The sequence below is a fragment of the Phaseolus vulgaris genome, chromosome 7 (assembly GCF_051622355.1).
Source record: "Phaseolus vulgaris cultivar YP4 chromosome 7, ASM5162235v1, whole genome shotgun sequence".
Taxonomy (NCBI): Eukaryota; Viridiplantae; Streptophyta; class Magnoliopsida; order Fabales; family Fabaceae; genus Phaseolus; species Phaseolus vulgaris.
In genome coordinates, this window is record NC_143504.1 from 40525680 (window position 1) to 40544572 (window position 18893).

Genomic DNA, 18893 nt, shown 5'->3' on the forward strand with positions numbered 1-18893 from the left:
TTTCATATTTGGTGAAAAAGGATGAGAAATTGAAAAATCAAGAGAAACATATAAGAGAGAACGAAGAACGTGTAAGAATTAATGTTGTAATTGAACTATTTAATTAACTTAAATAAATAGGTTACACTAAGTAATTTTTCAAAATTATTATTTATTTATTTATTAATTTTTTAAAGTAAACATATTCAATAAACACACAAAAAGTTAAAATTTACTTATTTTTATAAGAAAAATAAGTAAAAAACACTGAATTGAAACTCATGCATAAAAGATGTTTCTACATAAATCGCTAGTATGTGTTAGTGATTTTATTATTATTATTATCACCATCTCCATAAATAAAATTTGTAAGATTTTATTAAAAAAAGAGATAATTGTTTTTTTGTTAAAAGGAATAGTTTATTTTTAATATTCTTTAATTTTTTTAAATTTCAAAATGAACGATAATATACGGAAGAAAAAGTGAAGGGCTGAGCCAGAGGTGTGGCACCCTTCTCTCTTCCATGGAGTTCGTTGCAAGCTCTGTGAATGCTTCTTCTTCTCTTCGTTGCTGTCACAATAACCCTTTCCCTGCAATCTCCATTCCCAAGGTTCTCTTTCCATTTCTTACTTCTTTCCTTTATCTTCTCATCACTTTCACCACTTTTTCTAACTCATTTCCCCGTTTCATTCCCACATTCTGTTTAATTTCTGAGAACAAAAAATGGTTTTTTTAACGCTACCCTTTATTTATCTGTCTCTGTAATGAGCCAATTTATAGATATATGATCAATGAGAAGGACATGATTATTTTGATTTGAGTAATATAAGTATTCACTGAACTGTAATTTGCACTATCTGCAGGTGTCACAGTGGAAGTGTTTTTCATCAAGGGTAATACAATCTCGGTTTCCATTTGAACAGAGAAGGAATAAATGTGTTGGTTATAGAAATAGGGATTCTAGAAGAGAATTTTCAGTTGGAGTTGTGTCACGGATAAGCAGCATCTGTTATCCTCAGTGTAGCTATTTTCCATCAAGTTGGGGCTTCTTTTCCAAAAGGACCAATTGCAACAGTCTTCTAAGACTGAAGGATTGTTCAGAAAACATAAGACAGCATGCTTCTATTCTATTTGTGCGGCTGGTTACTGGAGTGATGTTGGCCATGTCTGTTTCTCTGGCTTCCAGTGAACCATCATGTGAGTCACTTTGATTTTGAGCTATGGTTCAAGTTCAAAGCATAACTGGACAGTGAATTTTTTATAGAATTTTTTTAATCTTGTTTTAATTTTGTCTTACCTTGTCTTTTCCTTCTTGGTTCTTTCTTCTAGGGGGGCTGTCTGAAGAGAATCTTCTCTTTCTGGAGGCATGGAGAACAATTGACCGAGCGTATATTGATAAAAGTTTTAATGGACAGAGCTGGTTTAGGTATAGAGAAGATGCACTCCGCAATGAACCAATGAACAATCGAGAAGAAACATGTATAGCTTTCATTCTCAACCTTTTCTTTTTTTTTCTTTTCAACTTGCTGCACAATGACAACATTCTATGATGGTAAATTTTCTGTTTCCAACATAGAAAATCAGCTATGCTAGCCTTTTAGTTTTTGAGGAATGGAATCACATTATTATTTCTTCATCGAATAACTTTGTGTCTACTTTATAAGTAATACGAACTTGGGCTAAATTTTATCTGAGACAGTGAAAATTTGATTGAAAATGTTTACAAGTTAAACAAATTATACTTATCTATAAATATCATGTTTTGGAATGCACTTGATATCTGATGATTTAACCTCCATGTTTTGGAATGCACTTGATATCTGATGATTTAACCTCCTAGTAAACTGCTCTGATTAGTTTTGCACTGGTAGCATCATGAACACAATCACTTTCTTGATTCTTGGTTGTGAAGATAAGTATACTTATTCATGAAAGAAAATAAAAAATATTTAATAAATCAAACTAGTCTATTACAACAGCAATTACAATAAAGTTTTATCTCATTAGGTTAAGGTCAACTACATGGTTCACATGATATCGTTCCTTATAATTAAAGACCAAAGCTTCAAGGATAGTATATACCACGAAATCTCTCTTGTTGACTTCCTCCAATGTCTCCCTTTTTTTTTCTTTCATAGAACTTAATGAGATGTTTATTTGAACTAAACCTAGAATAAAGTAATTGAAGTTTTGTATAACATGGATATTGAGTACATTCATCTGGGATTTTATTCAAGTTCCTTCTTTTCTCTCCTCTGGTAGGTATATTTGTGTGTGTCTACAATGTGTGTCTATGTTTTCTCCCTCAAGTTTTGATTCCTACATTACTAAATTCTGTATGTATTAATTGGTTCCTGCAAAATAGGTTTGTAACTCTAATTTATACACACATATCCAACAAACTAATAGAAAGAGTGGTAGAGTGTTTGACTATTGATTCCAGTAAATGTTTATCTGGACACAGTGATGAGAAGCAATATCACTAAAATTTTCTTGAATGCTGAGAACTAACCGAGGACAAGCCACTTATATATGAATTATGATAAACCACTTCTATTTCGTCCATGTTGTGCTGGAAAACAATATTAGAATAACCCTGATGGACTTAATTTTATTGTAAAATGATGCAATTGGTAACTTATTGGCTTGCCTACACTGTCCAGATGGATCAAGATAACTGGAAATTTTTCTTAACCATCCATCCAATGTTGATTGCTATCTTCAATAATAAGAAGGTTCCACAGTTTCATAATAAGTTGCATGCATGGTTATGAGATATCTGAAATCTAGTAGGATTGCACCATTCCTTGTAGTAGAAAGTACACCAGTTTACCTCAAATTGATGTCATTGCATTTGCACACAGATAAGGCAATAAGAAAGATGCTTGCCACATTGGATGATCCATTCACCAGATTTTTGGAGCCTGAAAAGCTTAGAAGTTTGAGGGTAGAATTCTCTCATTTTAATTTTTCCTTTTACTTATTTGACTTGTTGTCCTGGCTGCATATTGCATGATACGTTTGTCCAATCTAGCAGAATATATGCTTCCCTACACATTAATTCCTAGGACTAATGTTTTATTGAAGGCAGTCTGGAACTCAAGGCGCTTTAACTGGAGTGGGGATATCAATAGGCTACCCTACCAAAGCTGATGTTCAAACTGGTGGACTTGTTGTCATTTCAGCTTCTCCAGGAGGTCCTGCATATAGAGCTGGTGTTTCATCTGGAGATGTTATTCTGGCAATTGATGATACAACCACAGAAAACATGGGGTTGTATGACGCAGCTGAACGCCTACAGTGGGTTTTTCCTACATTTCACTTGTGCCTTCAAATAAATAGTTTTCTCCACAAATGGGAGTGGTGGGGGATAAAAAAGATAAAAATTATTGTCAGTATTGTGCAGAAAGACCAAGAAATAGGACTGCATTTAGTTTTTAAAACTTTTCCAACAAGTTAAAATTGTAGCACTTGATATAACTATAAATATTGTAGTAGTATTCTGTTTCTTTATCTGCTGAGTTCCATGTACCTAGTTTTACAAGATTGTCCTTTATTTATTGCCTGTCATTTTAGTTTTACTATAATATGAGAGTCAGTTGTAAGGTTTTAGTTACTTTGAAACAGAAATGCAAATTCAAGCTTTCATTATTTGCCTTGAACTTATCAATTGACTGCCTTACCTTTTAAAATTAATTGCAGGGGACCGGAAGGAAGCACTATAGCTTTGACTATTCGTAGTGGTTTGGACATAAAACACCTGGATTTAATGTTAGTTTCATTTCCAAACAGAAGTAAATTCGAAGTTTATGCCTTTGAGTATATTTTGTTTTTTGGGATGATTCAGAAGGCTTGTAGTTTGATAATGCTTTATTATGTTTAGCCATATTTACATGGTTAACTCTTTTTTGTTACCGTTGTTAGCCCTCCTAATTTCTTTTTCTGTTTTTGTTGTAGTATTGTACCTGGTGGTAGGCTTAAATAATATTTGCTTCTTCCAAAATTTCAATATTATTTCTAACTAAAATACTAAACCCAGAGTTTCTGCATATCAGGCGAGAGAAAGTTTCTGTGAATCCAGTGAAGTCAAGACTGTGCAAGCTACCTGCTTCAGGAAATGATCCCCCAACAGTTGGTTATATCAAACTAACATCTTTCAACCAAAAGGCTTCAAGTAAGTACTGAGGTTTAAGCAAGATTTGTCTTGCTTCTTCACTGCTATGGAAAAGGATAATTTCTTAACTAATATATGTTTTTTTACTCACGTGACATTTGTTTGAACCTAATGTTTCAAAGCATAGTTCTTACTGTGCTCAGCAGTTTGGTCTGGGCTAGAGTTGCAAAGTGTCTGTAGTGGAACCTTTGTACACCTTCCCTTGTCCAGGAATATGCAGTTTGACCAATTACTTTTTTTTCATAAATAACCATCAATAAGAATTTTCTCTGTTTTCTGGAGTATACTTCAAAGACTGAAGCAAGAAATGTAAAGATATCCAAAACTAGTATTCTTGATCATTCTATGAATGCTTTTCATTGTCATATATGGATTGTCTATGTGTGATATGTTACAAAGCGGCTACTGTAAATCTGCTTTTGGTTGATAATCTGAAGTTCCATATTTCTGTGGCGTTACATTTTACTGTTTTGACAGAAAAGAAAAGGAGAGTAATAATGGCTGCAGTCCCACAACCAATAATGAACACCCCCCCTCCCAAAAAGAAAGAGATATCAATACAAATGTATAATGCTAAAGAAGTTTTAGATAGCTTTACCATGAATTTGTCCAAAATACAGTATTACTAAAGTATCAGTGTAGGTCCTGTAGGCTACCAGCTTGTACTTGCAAAAGAAGCCTCAATACTCAATGAAGGCTCATAACCCGTTGAAGCAATGCTCCAGTAGGAAGCCTCACTTCCTTTCCCTAGGAAACTTTACTTTTAGTGGCCTGCTAGGTACCATGGAGTTGGAATGGTATAGAAGCACCTTATTCCTTTTTGTTGTCATGTTCAGCTCACAATAGCCTGGGACAGTCACTGACCATGTCTGATTAGGAAGCATAACCAGCTCAGCCTTGGCCAGTGGAATTTCACCTAATCATGCATTTGCATAGCAGGACTTTCTTCACAGAAGGGTGTCATAAGGCTTTGCTCCTTGTCTTTCCTGTAAATACCCCCAATTCTAAAGACATCGAAGACAAGGAGAGGAGCAGTGACACTGCACCCCATCATCCATCTAATTCCTTTTTGTTTCTTCCATCTCCTCTTCTATATCTCCCTAGTAAACCTCCTACGCAGACACTATGACACTACGTTATCTGGGTCTGGCTGTATTCATATTCCATGTTATGTTTGTGCTTATTATTTTGTTTCTCTTTGAATTTTACGTTCTTCGTGATCAAGAAAATGATCTCTTGACTACGTTATTTCCTTAAACATTACATTCAATTCATCAACTCATACTATGTTCACATTCCAGTTTCCATTTATATATTATAAATCATTTTACTCATTAAAGGCATCATTGATATGGAATTTCTACTTCACTTTTGATTTAGATTAAGTATGATTTACACTATTGAAAATATTGATACTTGTTTTTCATTTCTATAACTGGTTTTTTGTTTTCTTTGATGATGAAAAAAGTTTATGTATCTGTCTTTTCCTTTCTTTCTGGTGGATGTGCCTCCTTGCAGGTGCTATTAAAGAAGCAATCAATACATTAAGGAGCTATAATGTTAATGCATTTGTTTTGGACCTAAGAGATAATAGGTGATTCAGCAATAAATATTTCCCATTATGTACTTTCAATCACTAGCTTTCTGAAGCTTATATTTGTTGCAGTGGTGGTCTTTTCCCAGAAGGAATTGAGACTGCCAAAATTTGGTAAGATAGGATTATCAACTATTGGCAAATCTACACCTTTTATAATGTTTAATTTTATAGATCAGAAATGTTCAAACAATATTATCAGAAACACCTCGTAATATTTAAAATTATTTACATAACTAAAATAGGTTGTGAAATTCTTTCAACAATCAATAATAAAGAAGACTCCCTGTATTATCTTAAAATTTTCTTTTACGTAACTATCTTGCATTCAGCTTTAAGTTCTAGTGTAAAATGCTAAGTTCTAATGGATGTTATCAACCAGGTTGGACAAAGGAGTAATTGTGTATATTTGTGATAGCCGTGGTGTTCGAGATATACTTGATACAGATGGAAGTAGTGCACTGGCTACATCAGAACCCCTGGCTGTACTGGTACTTTTTGCCTTCCTCTGTTGCATCAGTATCGAGTAAAGAGTAGGCCCAAATGCATAGTAGAGATGTGATAGTCCTTATGGTCTTGTGGGTTTTTGTGGGCAAGTTCCTTAGACATGATTTTACAGACCTTGCGAGTACTGAGGTCTAGCTCTGTTGGGATGAGAAAGAGCTTTCAAGAGAGTCAAGTGGCATTGAACAGAGATGCAGGGCTAATAATTAGTTGAGGGTGTTTGAGAATTCCATTGACTCATTACATCACAGTTAAAATTCTCTCATGTCATTTGTTGATAGGCAATTTTTCAAACCATCTAAGTTGTTTGTATTCTATCATTCACAATATGCATCTATATTTCACACTAGTTTTCCATGCATTTAGGCTTGATTCCTCCATAATTGAGACGTTGGACGGTTCCTACTTGTTTCATAATTACTTAGGAGCTTGTGCTGTACATACATGTGCTTTGTATAAGTTCAGAGTGCATCTTATCAGACTTTAATGTACTAGTCTAGGGCAATTTTGTCTCTTACGTACTGAAATCGGTAAAAAATTTAAAATTACCAAAATTTCTAATTTTTTTAAAAAATTATTCATTTCGATTTTTAAGAGATAAAATTACACCAGAGTAGTAAAAATCCCACTTGTTTAAGAATATTTTTAGAAAAGAATGAGATCTAGATAATGCAGGAATTTTAGGGATGTAAGTGGTTTGAATTTGAGGATGACGAATAGTTGTTAGGATTATTTATAGACTACACTGCGATTGATTATTGTTTTCTAGTCTTGGGAATTCTTAGGGAGTTGTTCTGTCAGATGTCAGCTAGGTTCATAAATGTTATGAAGATGTCAAAGTAGGGAGTAAACTTAATGCAGTTATTAATTTGTTTATTCTGTGTGTATATTTCATTCCTCCAGAATTCCAAGTTGTTATTCACTCATTTATATAGTTAAGGGTAGTTAAATATCTGGAGCCTGTATCAGGTAAACAAGGGAACTGCAAGTGCGAGCGAAATATTAGCTGGTGCATTGAAAGACAATAAACGAGCCATATTGTTTGGAGAGCCAACATATGGAAAAGGGTAAAATTACTTTTGGTTGAGCTCAAACCCAACAAACTAAATTTGATGTCATTTTGCTAATGTGAGCTATACACTACGTGCAGGAAGATCCAATCAGTTTTTGAGCTCTCAGATGGCTCTGGATTAGTTGTGACAGTTGCTCGTTATGAGACACCTGCACATACAGATATTGACAAGGTTTGCTCTTCAATCTCCACCTCTTAAACTGGTTTCCCCCAACTAATACCCACCATTTGCATGTAGGTAGGCGTCATTCCTGACCATCCTCTGCCTACATCATTTCCTAAGGATGAGGATGCATTTTGTAGTTGCCTCCAAGATCCTGCATCTTCTTGCTATGTTAACAGGGTCCAGCTATTTTCAGAATGACTTTTTGAAAGATTGTTGTACATTAATTCTTGTGAAGCTTTACAACATTGTCGCCTCAAATATCAGGACGTATATGAAAACCGAAAACTAGAGATTTTGTTCCTGAAATCAAAGGAAGGGGAAAAACAAACGAGTGTGCCTGAATTAGAATTGCTCACAATGTGAGATGATGTTGTGATTAGATTTGAAGTAAAATATAGATGTTATTAGGGGTGAATAAGACCCATTATTCAAGGGAGTACAAATGTAGTAACAAAATGTATGAAAAGACAAATACCTATATTTGAGTATCAATTAATTTCTTTTTTCTCAAACTCAAATAAAATATTCTTTAAAAAAAATCAAGCAATATAGCATATAGAACCAATTTTAAACCTAACTAACTCGCTTTAATATTGCTGAAAATTTATGAATACTTTTATCCTTCAAACATCAAGTATTAATAGTAAGTATACAATGAATATTTAGGTTTTAATAATCTTCAAACTTCTAAAAGAGGGGTTTTTTAATGGAAAAAGTTTCGATTTGGCACTGTACATTATGGCGTATTCAAAGTATGTAGAATTAGAAGAAGAAAAAATTTATAACAGCTCTTTTACAAGAATAACATAATTAAAAATCTACATGGTTTCAATTCTCAAACATATAAAATCGTCCACCTGGATGACACTTAAACAAGCATAATGGCTGTCACTAATGAAATAAATTAGTAGAAAAACATTTTGAAAACTGTTTCTTCCTTAACCTCCATCATTCACCTCTATAAATTTTTAAATAGAAACAATGTTTTCTACCTACGGGATAAATTTTTAAATAGAAACAATGTTTTCTACCTGCGGGATTACGTAATTCGAAAATTAGGGATTACATAATTTGGAAATAAAAAATTACAGAGATTTCAGATTACATAATTCAAAAGTAAATTATTATATCTATATTATTTAATCCAAAACCTATTTAACAACTCACAATACCGAATTAATAATTTAAAAAATAAATCTACTAATCTCTGAAAGTAAAAAATTATCATTTTCAAAATTACATAATTCATAACCTATTTAATAAATAAATTATTTAAAAAAATAGATTGTGAATTACATAATCTGAAAGTAATAATTTTTAACTTTTTAATTACGTAATCTGTATGCTTATTTTTTTAAATAAGTTTCAAATTACATAATCTTGTGAGTTGTTAAATAGATTTCAGATTAATTCGAGAGAAATAATTTTTGACTTCTGAATTACATAAACATTACTTCTACTTTTATCATTTTAGTGAAGGATAATTTTAGAAATTTCAAAATTTATGAAGGTGGTTGAAGAAGTGGAGGTGCAGGAAGAAGCAATCCATTTTGAAACACTTATTTCAGACTGATTTGAAACAACAGGTGTAAAAAGAAATACTAAATGATTAAACATATCAAGTCAGTATTATTTTCAGTAAAAAGAAATACTCGTTTAATGCATACAAAATAACTTATTTTCTAAACAAAATTAAACTATCTTAAGATCAATTTTGTGCAATTATCCCAAAGACATCCTTAGTTTCTCAAGAAAAAAAATGTTGACTTACAAAATTATGGTTAAAGAGATTTTGATCGCTAATATTCTCATACGAAGATCGTTATAAATCTTAAAATAGGCATCACAAAAGAGACCATCACGACAGTAACCAAACACACTACAAGAACACAGCCTATGGAAGTTCACAAACAATATCATTCTCTAGTAAACTCAATTTCATGATTAGGATATTTGACGCAACAGTACACATACTTCAAGCTAGCTAATAACCAGTTCCAACACAGTTAACATCAAGTCTTCAAAAAACCCAACACATTACACTAAATCTAATTTTGATGTTCAATCTAAAAAACTACTGAAATTTTCCCGGCATAGTTGCCTCCACTGTATAAGTGAAAACCTTGAGTGCCAAGTTCTAGGAACATTCAACATGGGTAATCAAGTGATCAAACTATCCGCATAATACATTCTACAGCGTTAACTGGCGAGGGCATCCAACTTTTGTGAAAATGAAGCTTTATGTTCTTGCTTCACCAACGAAAATTATTACAATGGCAAATTAACAACGCCTTGTCTCATCATAAATAAATGTGATCACCTATCAAACTGTGAATGTGCACTAGTATGGCCTGTATCGTGTGGGTCTTCTATACCTTGGAACCCTTCTGCAGGTAAAAAAATAATAATTATAGAAGGTTAGGTTCGGGAAACAAGTAATAACATTTTATCAAAATCAGGAAGAATGACAAAACATATCGTGCTAAAACATAGTTTCCATCCATTGTCATTAAATTAAACATTTTCACATTATCGTGTTCATATCAAGTGATAACTGTTCTCACTTGATGACATGATTTATTTTCCTCCAAATGTGAGAACAGATTTTATTCAATAACGAGCTGCATGCGTGCATCTATGGTCTTCGTTTTTTCTATGTGGGCAGTTCGGTGTTCTTTCACAAGGTATGCTAAATCTTTTGGGTGAAGAGTTAGTCCCCACTTAACATCTGATCTGATGGATGACCCCGGCCAAAGTGCTGTCGGCAGTATTCATACTCTAGAACTGAGTACTAAAGCTCAATAATATGGAACCATATGGTTTTAAATTGGATTTACACAACTTAATGACTTCCTTTGTGTCTTTCTCTGTATAATGAGAAATATAAAGTTTTTTACCAATTCGAGAGGATCACTTTTTTTTTCTAACAAAAACATTTTAAAAGATATTCAATGTCTCCATAAACTAATAAAAAAGTTGAAAAAAAATTGTATTACTTTCTTATTATGTTTGTGTACGTGTGTGCCCATATGAATTAAAACAAATAAATTTACGAAGCATTGTTTTGTTGTTATGTGCTCATGGTAATAGGATTTGCATATTGAACATGAGGTTCCTCCAGCTTAACATGCGTTTACAAGGTTGTAAAGAAAACGGCACTATCATTAGATGTATAACAGACATACAAGCAAATATATTTGTTCCTTTGAAATGCCAGACGTAAAGCACCATTTCACAAAATATAGGGAAAGCATAAACGAATCCAAGATAAATTTTATCCAATTTCTAATAATGGCTTACCCATAACTATACGGTGGAAAGAATGGAGCAGGCATGAAAGGCCTCCTAGATCGGAAACCAGTTGGTCTTCTTCCATAATACTGCTTCATTCCAGGAACATTTGTCCGTTTGGCAGACACCTGAAGAGAAAACCAGATTTCAAGTATAGCCAAAGGAACACAGAGTGATTAATTTGAATTTACAAAGATTAATAGACGGTGAAGACCTTCAGTTGTCGACCATGCAATTCTGATTCATTTAGCAGGAGAGCATTCTGAACAGCATCAATCTCCACAAACTCTACATAAGCAAACCCTTTTGGTTGACCAAATTTGTCTGTCAGTATGGTCACCCTGTTCACAGTTCCACAGGACTGAAAATGCTGCTGGACTTCTTCAGGCGTACATGCATAGTCAACCTAAAACATAATTTTGAAACTAATCAAACAAATTAAAGCATTATTGAAGCTATATAAGATTATAATTAAAATAAAAGCATCCAACTGAAAAATTGAACATGGGGTAGACAAGTGATCGTAAGAGGCACTAGATCCTATCATATTCAGGTCACCAAATGCATTAATGTTATTTTCCGGAAAGTAGCAAATGGATTATGTTTGTAAGATGGGCACATGAAGTCAGTGAGGTTGATCTGAATAAATCAATAATAGGTCCCGTTATAATTCATAAGATTTCCTTAAGAATTGCAAATGAAAGGTCTTGCAGCCTTAAGAAGATGCATAAATTTGAATATTTTTAATTTACATTAATATTTCAGTAAATATAGACAACATAGGTTTCGGCAAATCTTGCCGCCTTAAAATTTTCTAGCAACGGGTCTAACTTTTCGAAGATGTCTAGGGTTATCACATTTCATCTACGAGGCACATAAGCATAGAATTATAAACTCTGAATAGTAGCTGACTTCAAAAAACACTGTAACAACAAAGCTGATATGGCTGCTATACTGAAGATAATGAAATATATATATATATATATATATATTAAATTTATACTACTCACATGCATTATACTTGTTTCTGAAATTGACAATCTTATTGCTGTTTGAAAAGGCATATATTGTAAGACCCAGTAATATTTTAATATTAGATTTTAAAATGAACTAGATATGATGTCTATAAATAGAAGTTCAACATTTATTTCTTAGTTCATTCTATAAAATCTAAGTTTTCTAAAACTCCTCGCTTTACATTATCTCTATGTTAGAGAATTCATGTGAAATCTGGATTTGAGTTGCTCTCGAATTGAGTATTACTTGAGGGAAGTGTTGTCGCTCAAGCAAGGCCAAGCAGTATGCACTAATAGCCTTAAGTCACTTAAGCAACATGGCATGTCCTCTAGACGCACATCACTCAAACATTATGTTGGATGCTCAAGCAATGTGGCTTATATCTCAAGTCAAGCGTTGGTTGGATGCTCAAGCATTGTAAAATGGTGGATGAGCCTTCTAGAACTAGTTGGATTAGCTACAAAACTCAAGCTGGGACCATCAAGCGACAAGAAGATCGTCACTCAAGCATTAGCTACAAAACTCAAGCTGGGACCATCAAGCGACAAGATCGTCAGCGCGAGAACTCTGAGAGGGTGTTGCTTTCAAGTTGCATTTGGCTCGTCACTCAAGCGAAATGGTTAATGCATTGTGTGTGTTGTTAAGGTCCTCAAGCGACAATATATTGAGATGATGACCATGATGTCATGTCATGCTTGATGCTTTCATATATGTTGTATGTTTTTTATCCATGTTTTATTGATGGTATGATGCATAAAAGGTGAGATTAATAATATATTCTCTAGATATATGATTAATGTTGAGATGCATAATATATTTCCTTTTTGGGTGGCTCTTTGTGGGTGGTGGATCCTAGATAAATCACTTATATACATGTATATGTGTTGGTATATATGTATATAATGTTTGGCCTTGGATGGGTGTCCTTGATTGGGTGGTTTTTGCATGACCATAATGAGTGATGTACAGATACCCAAGGTGGTATTGTGTCTTGTCTGACGATGATAATCACGAAACTCACATTAATAGATATATCTCAACTTCACTGTTATCTAGTCATGTAGATAGGACTTCAGGTATTGATAAGTTGAGCAAAGCTTACATTTGACTTGGTAGCATATGCTTTATGTTGTTTATACTAGTTTTTGGAGTCTTCCAAAGGACACCTCGTACTTACTCATGATATGATATGGCTAAATGTTAATTCATTTGCATTCATATGCATGAGTCAATATATGTATAATATTATATTATGTTACGTGTTGATTTCATTAGTTCACCTGATGCTTGTTGTATGTATTTTTATGATCATACTTAGTACGGGGAACAAATTCTTTTGCAAGTGACACTAGAAGCAAGTAGGTTTTCAAAAGATGATAGTATAGGAGTTTTTATTTTGTGATGTATTTTGTATATCTTTTTGGTGAGGACTTCTGCAGTCCTAATGATGTATACATGAATGCAATATATTTCTATAGTATATGCAAATATATGTGTGTGTATTATGCCCAACTAGTATGTTAGTTATAGCTTTGGCAAGACAATACATATGTTCCACCTATAACCTTTACCCACTATACTAACCTAAGTTATCATTGTCTTTCCTTCATACATTATACTTGTTTGTCCTCATTTATCTTTTGCCTCAATTCCAATGTCCCCAAGTGAAGCCTTTAAGTCACCCAAAGTGGTGACAAATTTGATTGATGAGATCAATGGTACTTAGGAGTAGGTTTCTCTACCAGCTATCACAATTGTTGAGTTTCAATAGTTATACACTAGTTCATGTCAATGGGAACCCTGATTATTATAAGGCTCATTACAATTGTCAAAGGACAAACACAAATCTATCGACAAGATTACACTGAAGATTCTCTTATGTTGCCAAAAGGACATTTATCTGTCACCAGTAGACTTTTTTTGAATTTGATATCAAGAATGCATTTCCTCATGGAGATCTTGATGACAAAGTCTATATGGAGCAACCTTATGGAATTGTTGCTTAGGAGTTGTATGGTAAAGCATGTAATCTTTGTAGGTACCTTTATTGCCTTAAATAACCACCTCGTGTATGGATTGACATTTTTGGATTATCTTCAGAAAGATATGGAATGAAGTTAATCTTTCATTATTTTACCGTCATTTTCACCAGGAATGTTTATTATATATGTTGATGACATTGTTATCAAAGGAAAGGAAGGTATTGTCCATCTAAAACAATATTTTGCTCATCAATTCCAAAAAAAAAAAGACCTTGGTCAGATATAGTATATCCTTCGTATCAAAGTTGCTAAGTCTAAGGTGGTTTGGTCATATCACAAAGGAAATATGCCAAGGCATTTCAAAAGAAACAAGGGTCTTATTATGCACACCAATAAATACAAGTATCAAACTTGTACAAGACAAAGGAAATTGGTATTTAGTTTTGGGAGATACAAACAATTAGCTCGCATGCTAAAGTATCGTATTGACTTGTCTTGACATCACCACTGCAGTGAGTGTGGTAAGTCAAAAGATATATCAAGAATGCCCCTGAAAAAGGCCTTAATTATGAAGAGAAAGGGAATACTCAATTTGTTGGGTATTTTGATGTTGATTGGGCAAACTCACCTAGTGAATAACACTCTGTTTCGAGGTATTGTGTTCTTGTTATGGGTATATCTTAAGGCAAAAATAAATGTTGTAGCAAGATAAGTGAAGAAGCATAATACAAGGCAACAACTTTAGTCACCTGTGAGCTCATATGGCTAAAACAACTTCTCAAACATCTTAAATTTGAAGAAAATTCTCATATACATCTTATATGACAACCAAGTAGGGTTACACATTTTCTCCAACTCTATCTTTAATGAAAAAAACAAACATTGAGATAGATTGTTATTTCATAAGAGAAAAAATGAAGTTTGGAGATATCACTACTAGAAATGTCAACTCTAGTAAGCAATTGGCAGACATATTCACTAAATCTCTAAAAGGATGAAGGATCAATCACATTAGAAGCATGTTGAACACACATGACTTATATGCTCTAGCTTGAGGAGAAGTGTTATAATTATAGAAAAAAGGATAATATCTTTATAACAAGAAATATCAAGATCATATATTTATTATTTAGAGAATATCAAATAATATTTATTGTATTCATTTCTTTTTGTCAATATAAATAAGCCACCTCATGTTGTCACAAGGTTTCAGTTCAATGCTTCTCATTATCTTTGTAGTTTGATATGAATCATGGAAGAGATGAAGGGGGGAAGCACATGCATGTATAAACTATGAATAGATACTAGGAGAAGGAGTAGAATTGACAAAGTTAAGGGTCTCCAGAATGGAAAAGCAAAGGCTTTGCTGGAAAATGAGACATCTATTAGAGACAAGTGGTGAGGAAACAGTGCAGTGACCTACTGTGTCATTCTTTGAATACTAAAGGCTTTTATGAAACCACTTTTCAATATGGTATAGAAAAAACTATGAAATCAAAGAAACTTGAAGTATGATCAAACAAAATGATGGCAGAACAAATATTTATGAACTAAGAGTCTGCAAGAAGGGGAAAACATCATTCAGTTAAGGGTCTTCCAAAAGTGAAAATCAAAAGCTTTCCTGGAGAATAAGTCATCAGCCAAAGAGAAGTAGTTCAAGGAACAAAGTGGTGACCTATTGAAAAGACTGAAGGGTTTTGAATCCATTCACTCTTATGTAGGAAAATGTACGAAATTTCAAAAAGTTCCAAAGAAATATTAAGTATGATCAAACAATATGATGGATGAAGAAGTATCTTTTAGTTGTTTCCACATTATATGAAGAAATATTAACCAGTTTTACCAATAATTAATCTCTGCCCAAAAATCTAATTAACCAGCTTTAACGTAATAACTCCTTCCAACCATGCATTGGAGGACTCAAACCCAAAACTTCACTTACAAATTTCAGGTCCAGTTCCACTCCACCAACAAATTTGTAATGTTGGTAGCAAAGCAAGGATTAATGATTTGGTAACCATAGTGGCTGCATGGTCATGATTTTCCATTACATGCACACAATTCAGGCACCTATTGCTGCTCAACAAAAACGCTATGCACTTCATTCATGGAAAGACTGCGCTTCATGACTCTACATTATAGCACACTATTAACTACTCTAGTATGGTTATTATCAACTTGATCATGTCTTATGCACACTATTTTTTGTTAGTGTTGAAGATTACACATATATCAAAGATATTAAGACTCCATTTTTTCTTGCCTGTCAATAACTCAAACTCCCAGAATTTTAGTCTAATTCATTTTCATCAAAATTTCCAAAAAATAAAGCCAATAATGACCTAATTATACCAATTATTTTGCTAGTTAGTATAATGTGATATCACTTAAAATATTAGGTCCGGTATGACTGGAATTTTGATGAAATCAATTCCATCAATTCAGCTGGCATTGGCATGAAAGCCAATCAATCCAAATTATAAACAGTGAACACCTGCACTCAAAACATTATATTTCTACAAAGTAGCATTCAAAAAAACTATTTCTTATTTAAAGATTTGACAGAATGTCTACAGAACAAAGAGATGGTATAAATTATAAATACTATTACAAATTCAAAATACTATGGTTTAACCAACCAGAAAACAAAATTAATAGAGTTGTTATCATAACAGAGAATAGAGAAAACTCAGTAGAGACAGAGCATAACATGACACATTGGTAACAGAGAACACAAAATTATGAAGGGAGATTAATGGACTCGCTGAATAGATTCATTGAATCAAGCTTTGGAAACAGAAATTAACAGAGTCTTGGAAATTATAATAGATGAACCCTACTGCATTTGAAAGAGCAAACTTCACATAACCAAAAAGAGAACAATGTGATCAATCATGCCTTCAAACCAAGAATAAATAAGATGCAATGTAAATTGAGTAAGTGTTTATTGAAAATTCAGAGGAAAGTGAATTTGACTGATATTAACTCTGGGATCAAAATATTCATATTAAAATAAAGTGCATAAAAGATGGCATCATATTAACTAAAGAGTTCAGTAGGCCGAGAACTCGCCCTGCAGATGACAAAAGGATGCAAGGTGCATGCTGCAACCATGTCATGCATAGCAGCTGCAACAGCAGACTGAATTACAATCATTGATCTGAGAAATTATACAACACAATAGCACTATAGCAGCTATTTAACAACAATGAAGCAGATAACCCTGTCTTTAAACATTCACATTCAGTTTTACTCATTCCTCAAAATAGCTACGGAAGATGGTCATTTGGTGAGCCTTGATGGACTTGCACAATTGGTCTCCAACTTGCACCTTGTGCAAACCAATACAATCCACATGAGTTTACTCATGCTTGCTTGAAAATGATTTCACATCTGTTTTAGCTCGATTTGGGGGAGTGAGGTCGTAAATTAGTGCTAGTTTACAAATCAAAACTCAAGTTTGACAACCATTATCACAATGGTTCTCTATTAGTGGGGACTGTTCAGAGAGAGAGAAAGGAGAGGCAGGTGATGAACCCGTGTCTTAATATACTGCAGAGCAAATACCATTGAAGCTACCGTTGTAATTTAAATATGAAGATTATAAGTATACTATTTATTAAAATTACAAGATTATGCTAAGCTTATATACAAAGAATGCGCTATTTACACACCTTGCAAAAGCGACACTTAATATCCAGGAATGGATACCCTGCATTTCGAGAAGAAGAAAAAACAGCACAACGTGCAGTTACTGCTGGTCTCGGCTTACCATTCTCTTTCCTTTATTACAGACTAAGATTACATTAAAAACCGAGATCCCAAGCAAATTTTTTTAAACTATAGGTGATAAATTTCACTTAATATCCAGATACATTGATATGTCTCCCGTGACTTCTGTCATAGGTTAAAACGACCCCATGAATCTGCCATCATTTGACAACAATCTGTGCAAACTTTTATCAGCATATGGCAGGAAAGCCGCTACAACTTAAGCAACATTTATCCTCACCATACCCCGCAGATCCAAATTTCATAATTCCTCGCCAACATGACAAATGTCAAAGAACTTGATCAACAAGGAGAATTTGTCGGCAAAAAAACTCAAAAGCCCCTAAAACCCTAAAGTTATCAAAGCACTGGAACAAAGGATTAACAACTACCAATCATCATCATGGTTAAGCACAGACCAACACACTGCCAAATCAACCAACTAATACAGTGAACAGAGTTATAAAGCAGCATAGAAATTAAAAAGCAGAAGAACATCAAAGATAAGCAACCCTCACATTACCAACATAGATTGACCGAGCATCCACTTCTTCCTTTTCAGCTTGAGTTGCAGATGGACCCGACGAATCTTTAAACATGATAACACAAAAATACAAAAATTGAAGTCGAGACACAAAAATAGAGCCAAATAACAGAGAGATCTGACGGAATAAAACAAACAAACCTACCTTGAACAGCTCCCATCTCTTTCTCAACCTTGGCCTGCATTTCGCGAAGGGCGCTAGCTTCTTCCTCGATCTCCTTCAGCCTCTTCTTCATGTCCTCCAATTCCTGAAAATTTGACGAAAGTAGTTGATGTCACGTATTAGAGAGAGAGAAAGAAGAAAAGCAGCGTAACCTATCTGCGAACCCTAACTAACCTTGGTTGTGTGATTGGAGGGAAGTTGGTCGTCTTGTTGTTCGGCGTCGGCGTCCATGTCAACTTCCTCATCGGGAATGTCTGCACCGTATACTTCGTGCTCTTCCTGCTCCATTCCCTCTTCTGTTCTGCTCTCTATCACGCCAACTGATTTTTGTTTTCGTTTCTCCTACACCCTAACTCTCATCTCATTCAAACATTCTATCCTATCGCCTCTTATAGGAATGCAGTGAAAAAAATATTTCTTTTCTAAGAAAATATTTACAACTTTCAAACATAAACCTAAAATAATAAAATTAGTATAGACCTAAACATAAACCCTAAATCATTAGAAATATTTAATATAGAATAAAATAATAAAATCACATATATAAATAAAATTTGTATATTAGGATTAGAATATATTATTATTGTTATGTGGTTTTAATTTTAAATTTTTAAAAAGTAATTATTTTTTCTTAA

General features: G+C 33.6%; 2 protein-coding genes across 3 annotated transcripts; one reads left to right on the plus strand and one right to left on the minus strand.

Annotated features, from left to right (window-relative positions):
- Window positions 1-417: 417 nt before the first annotated feature.
- LOC137817405 (Peptidase S41 family protein) lies at window positions 418-7982 on the plus strand. 2 transcript variants are annotated; one of them, XM_068620698.1, is made up of 13 exons: window positions 418-590; window positions 844-1177; window positions 1310-1459; window positions 2845-2927; window positions 3072-3280; window positions 3683-3751; window positions 4036-4154; window positions 5673-5748; window positions 5821-5862; window positions 6131-6239; window positions 7222-7319; window positions 7403-7496; window positions 7563-7982. In XM_068620698.1, the coding sequence occupies exons 1-13, from the start codon at window positions 504-506 to the stop codon at window positions 7686-7688; spliced, it is 1596 nt and encodes a 531-aa protein (XP_068476799.1). In that variant the 5' UTR covers window positions 418-503; the 3' UTR covers window positions 7689-7982. The 2 variants fall into 2 exon arrangements, with proteins under 2 accessions (XP_068476799.1, XP_090160379.1); XM_090304253.1 differs by having other exon boundaries at window positions 447-590; window positions 3068-3280.
- A 1405-nt stretch (window positions 7983-9387) lies between these two features.
- Window positions 9388-18677, minus strand: PABN1 (polyadenylate-binding protein 1). The gene is made up of 6 exons (XM_068620699.2): window positions 18433-18677; window positions 18241-18343; window positions 18070-18140; window positions 10996-11187; window positions 10791-10909; window positions 9388-9877 (listed from the first exon to the last, which is right to left on the minus strand). Exons 1-6 carry the CDS (start codon window positions 18544-18546, stop codon window positions 9832-9834), a joined length of 645 nt encoding a protein of 214 aa, XP_068476800.1. The 5' UTR covers window positions 18547-18677; the 3' UTR covers window positions 9388-9831.
- Window positions 18678-18893: the final 216 nt, after the last annotated feature.

Excerpts from the sequence above, each read along its gene's own strand:
- LOC137817405 (XM_068620698.1), top strand. The coding sequence starts at position 504 with ATGGAGTTCGTTGCAAGCTCTGTGAATGCTTCTTCTTCTCTTCGTTGC. Across the intron at positions 1,460-2,844 it reads GAACAATCGAGAAGAAACAT|ATAAGGCAATAAGAAAGATG; the intron begins GTATAGCTTTCA and ends ATTTGCACACAG. Across the intron at positions 6,240-7,221 it reads CAGAACCCCTGGCTGTACTG|GTAAACAAGGGAACTGCAAG; the intron begins GTACTTTTTGCC and ends AGCCTGTATCAG.
- PABN1 (XM_068620699.2), bottom strand. The coding sequence starts at position 18,546 with ATGGAGCAGGAAGAGCACGAAGTATACGGTGCAGACATTCCCGATGAG. Across the intron at positions 18,141-18,240 it reads AGAGATGGGAGCTGTTCAAG|ATTCGTCGGGTCCATCTGCA; the intron begins GTAGGTTTGTTT and ends TCATGTTTAAAG. Across the intron at positions 10,910-10,995 it reads TGCATGGTCGACAACTGAAG|GTGTCTGCCAAACGGACAAA; the intron begins GTCTTCACCGTC and ends TTTTCTCTTCAG.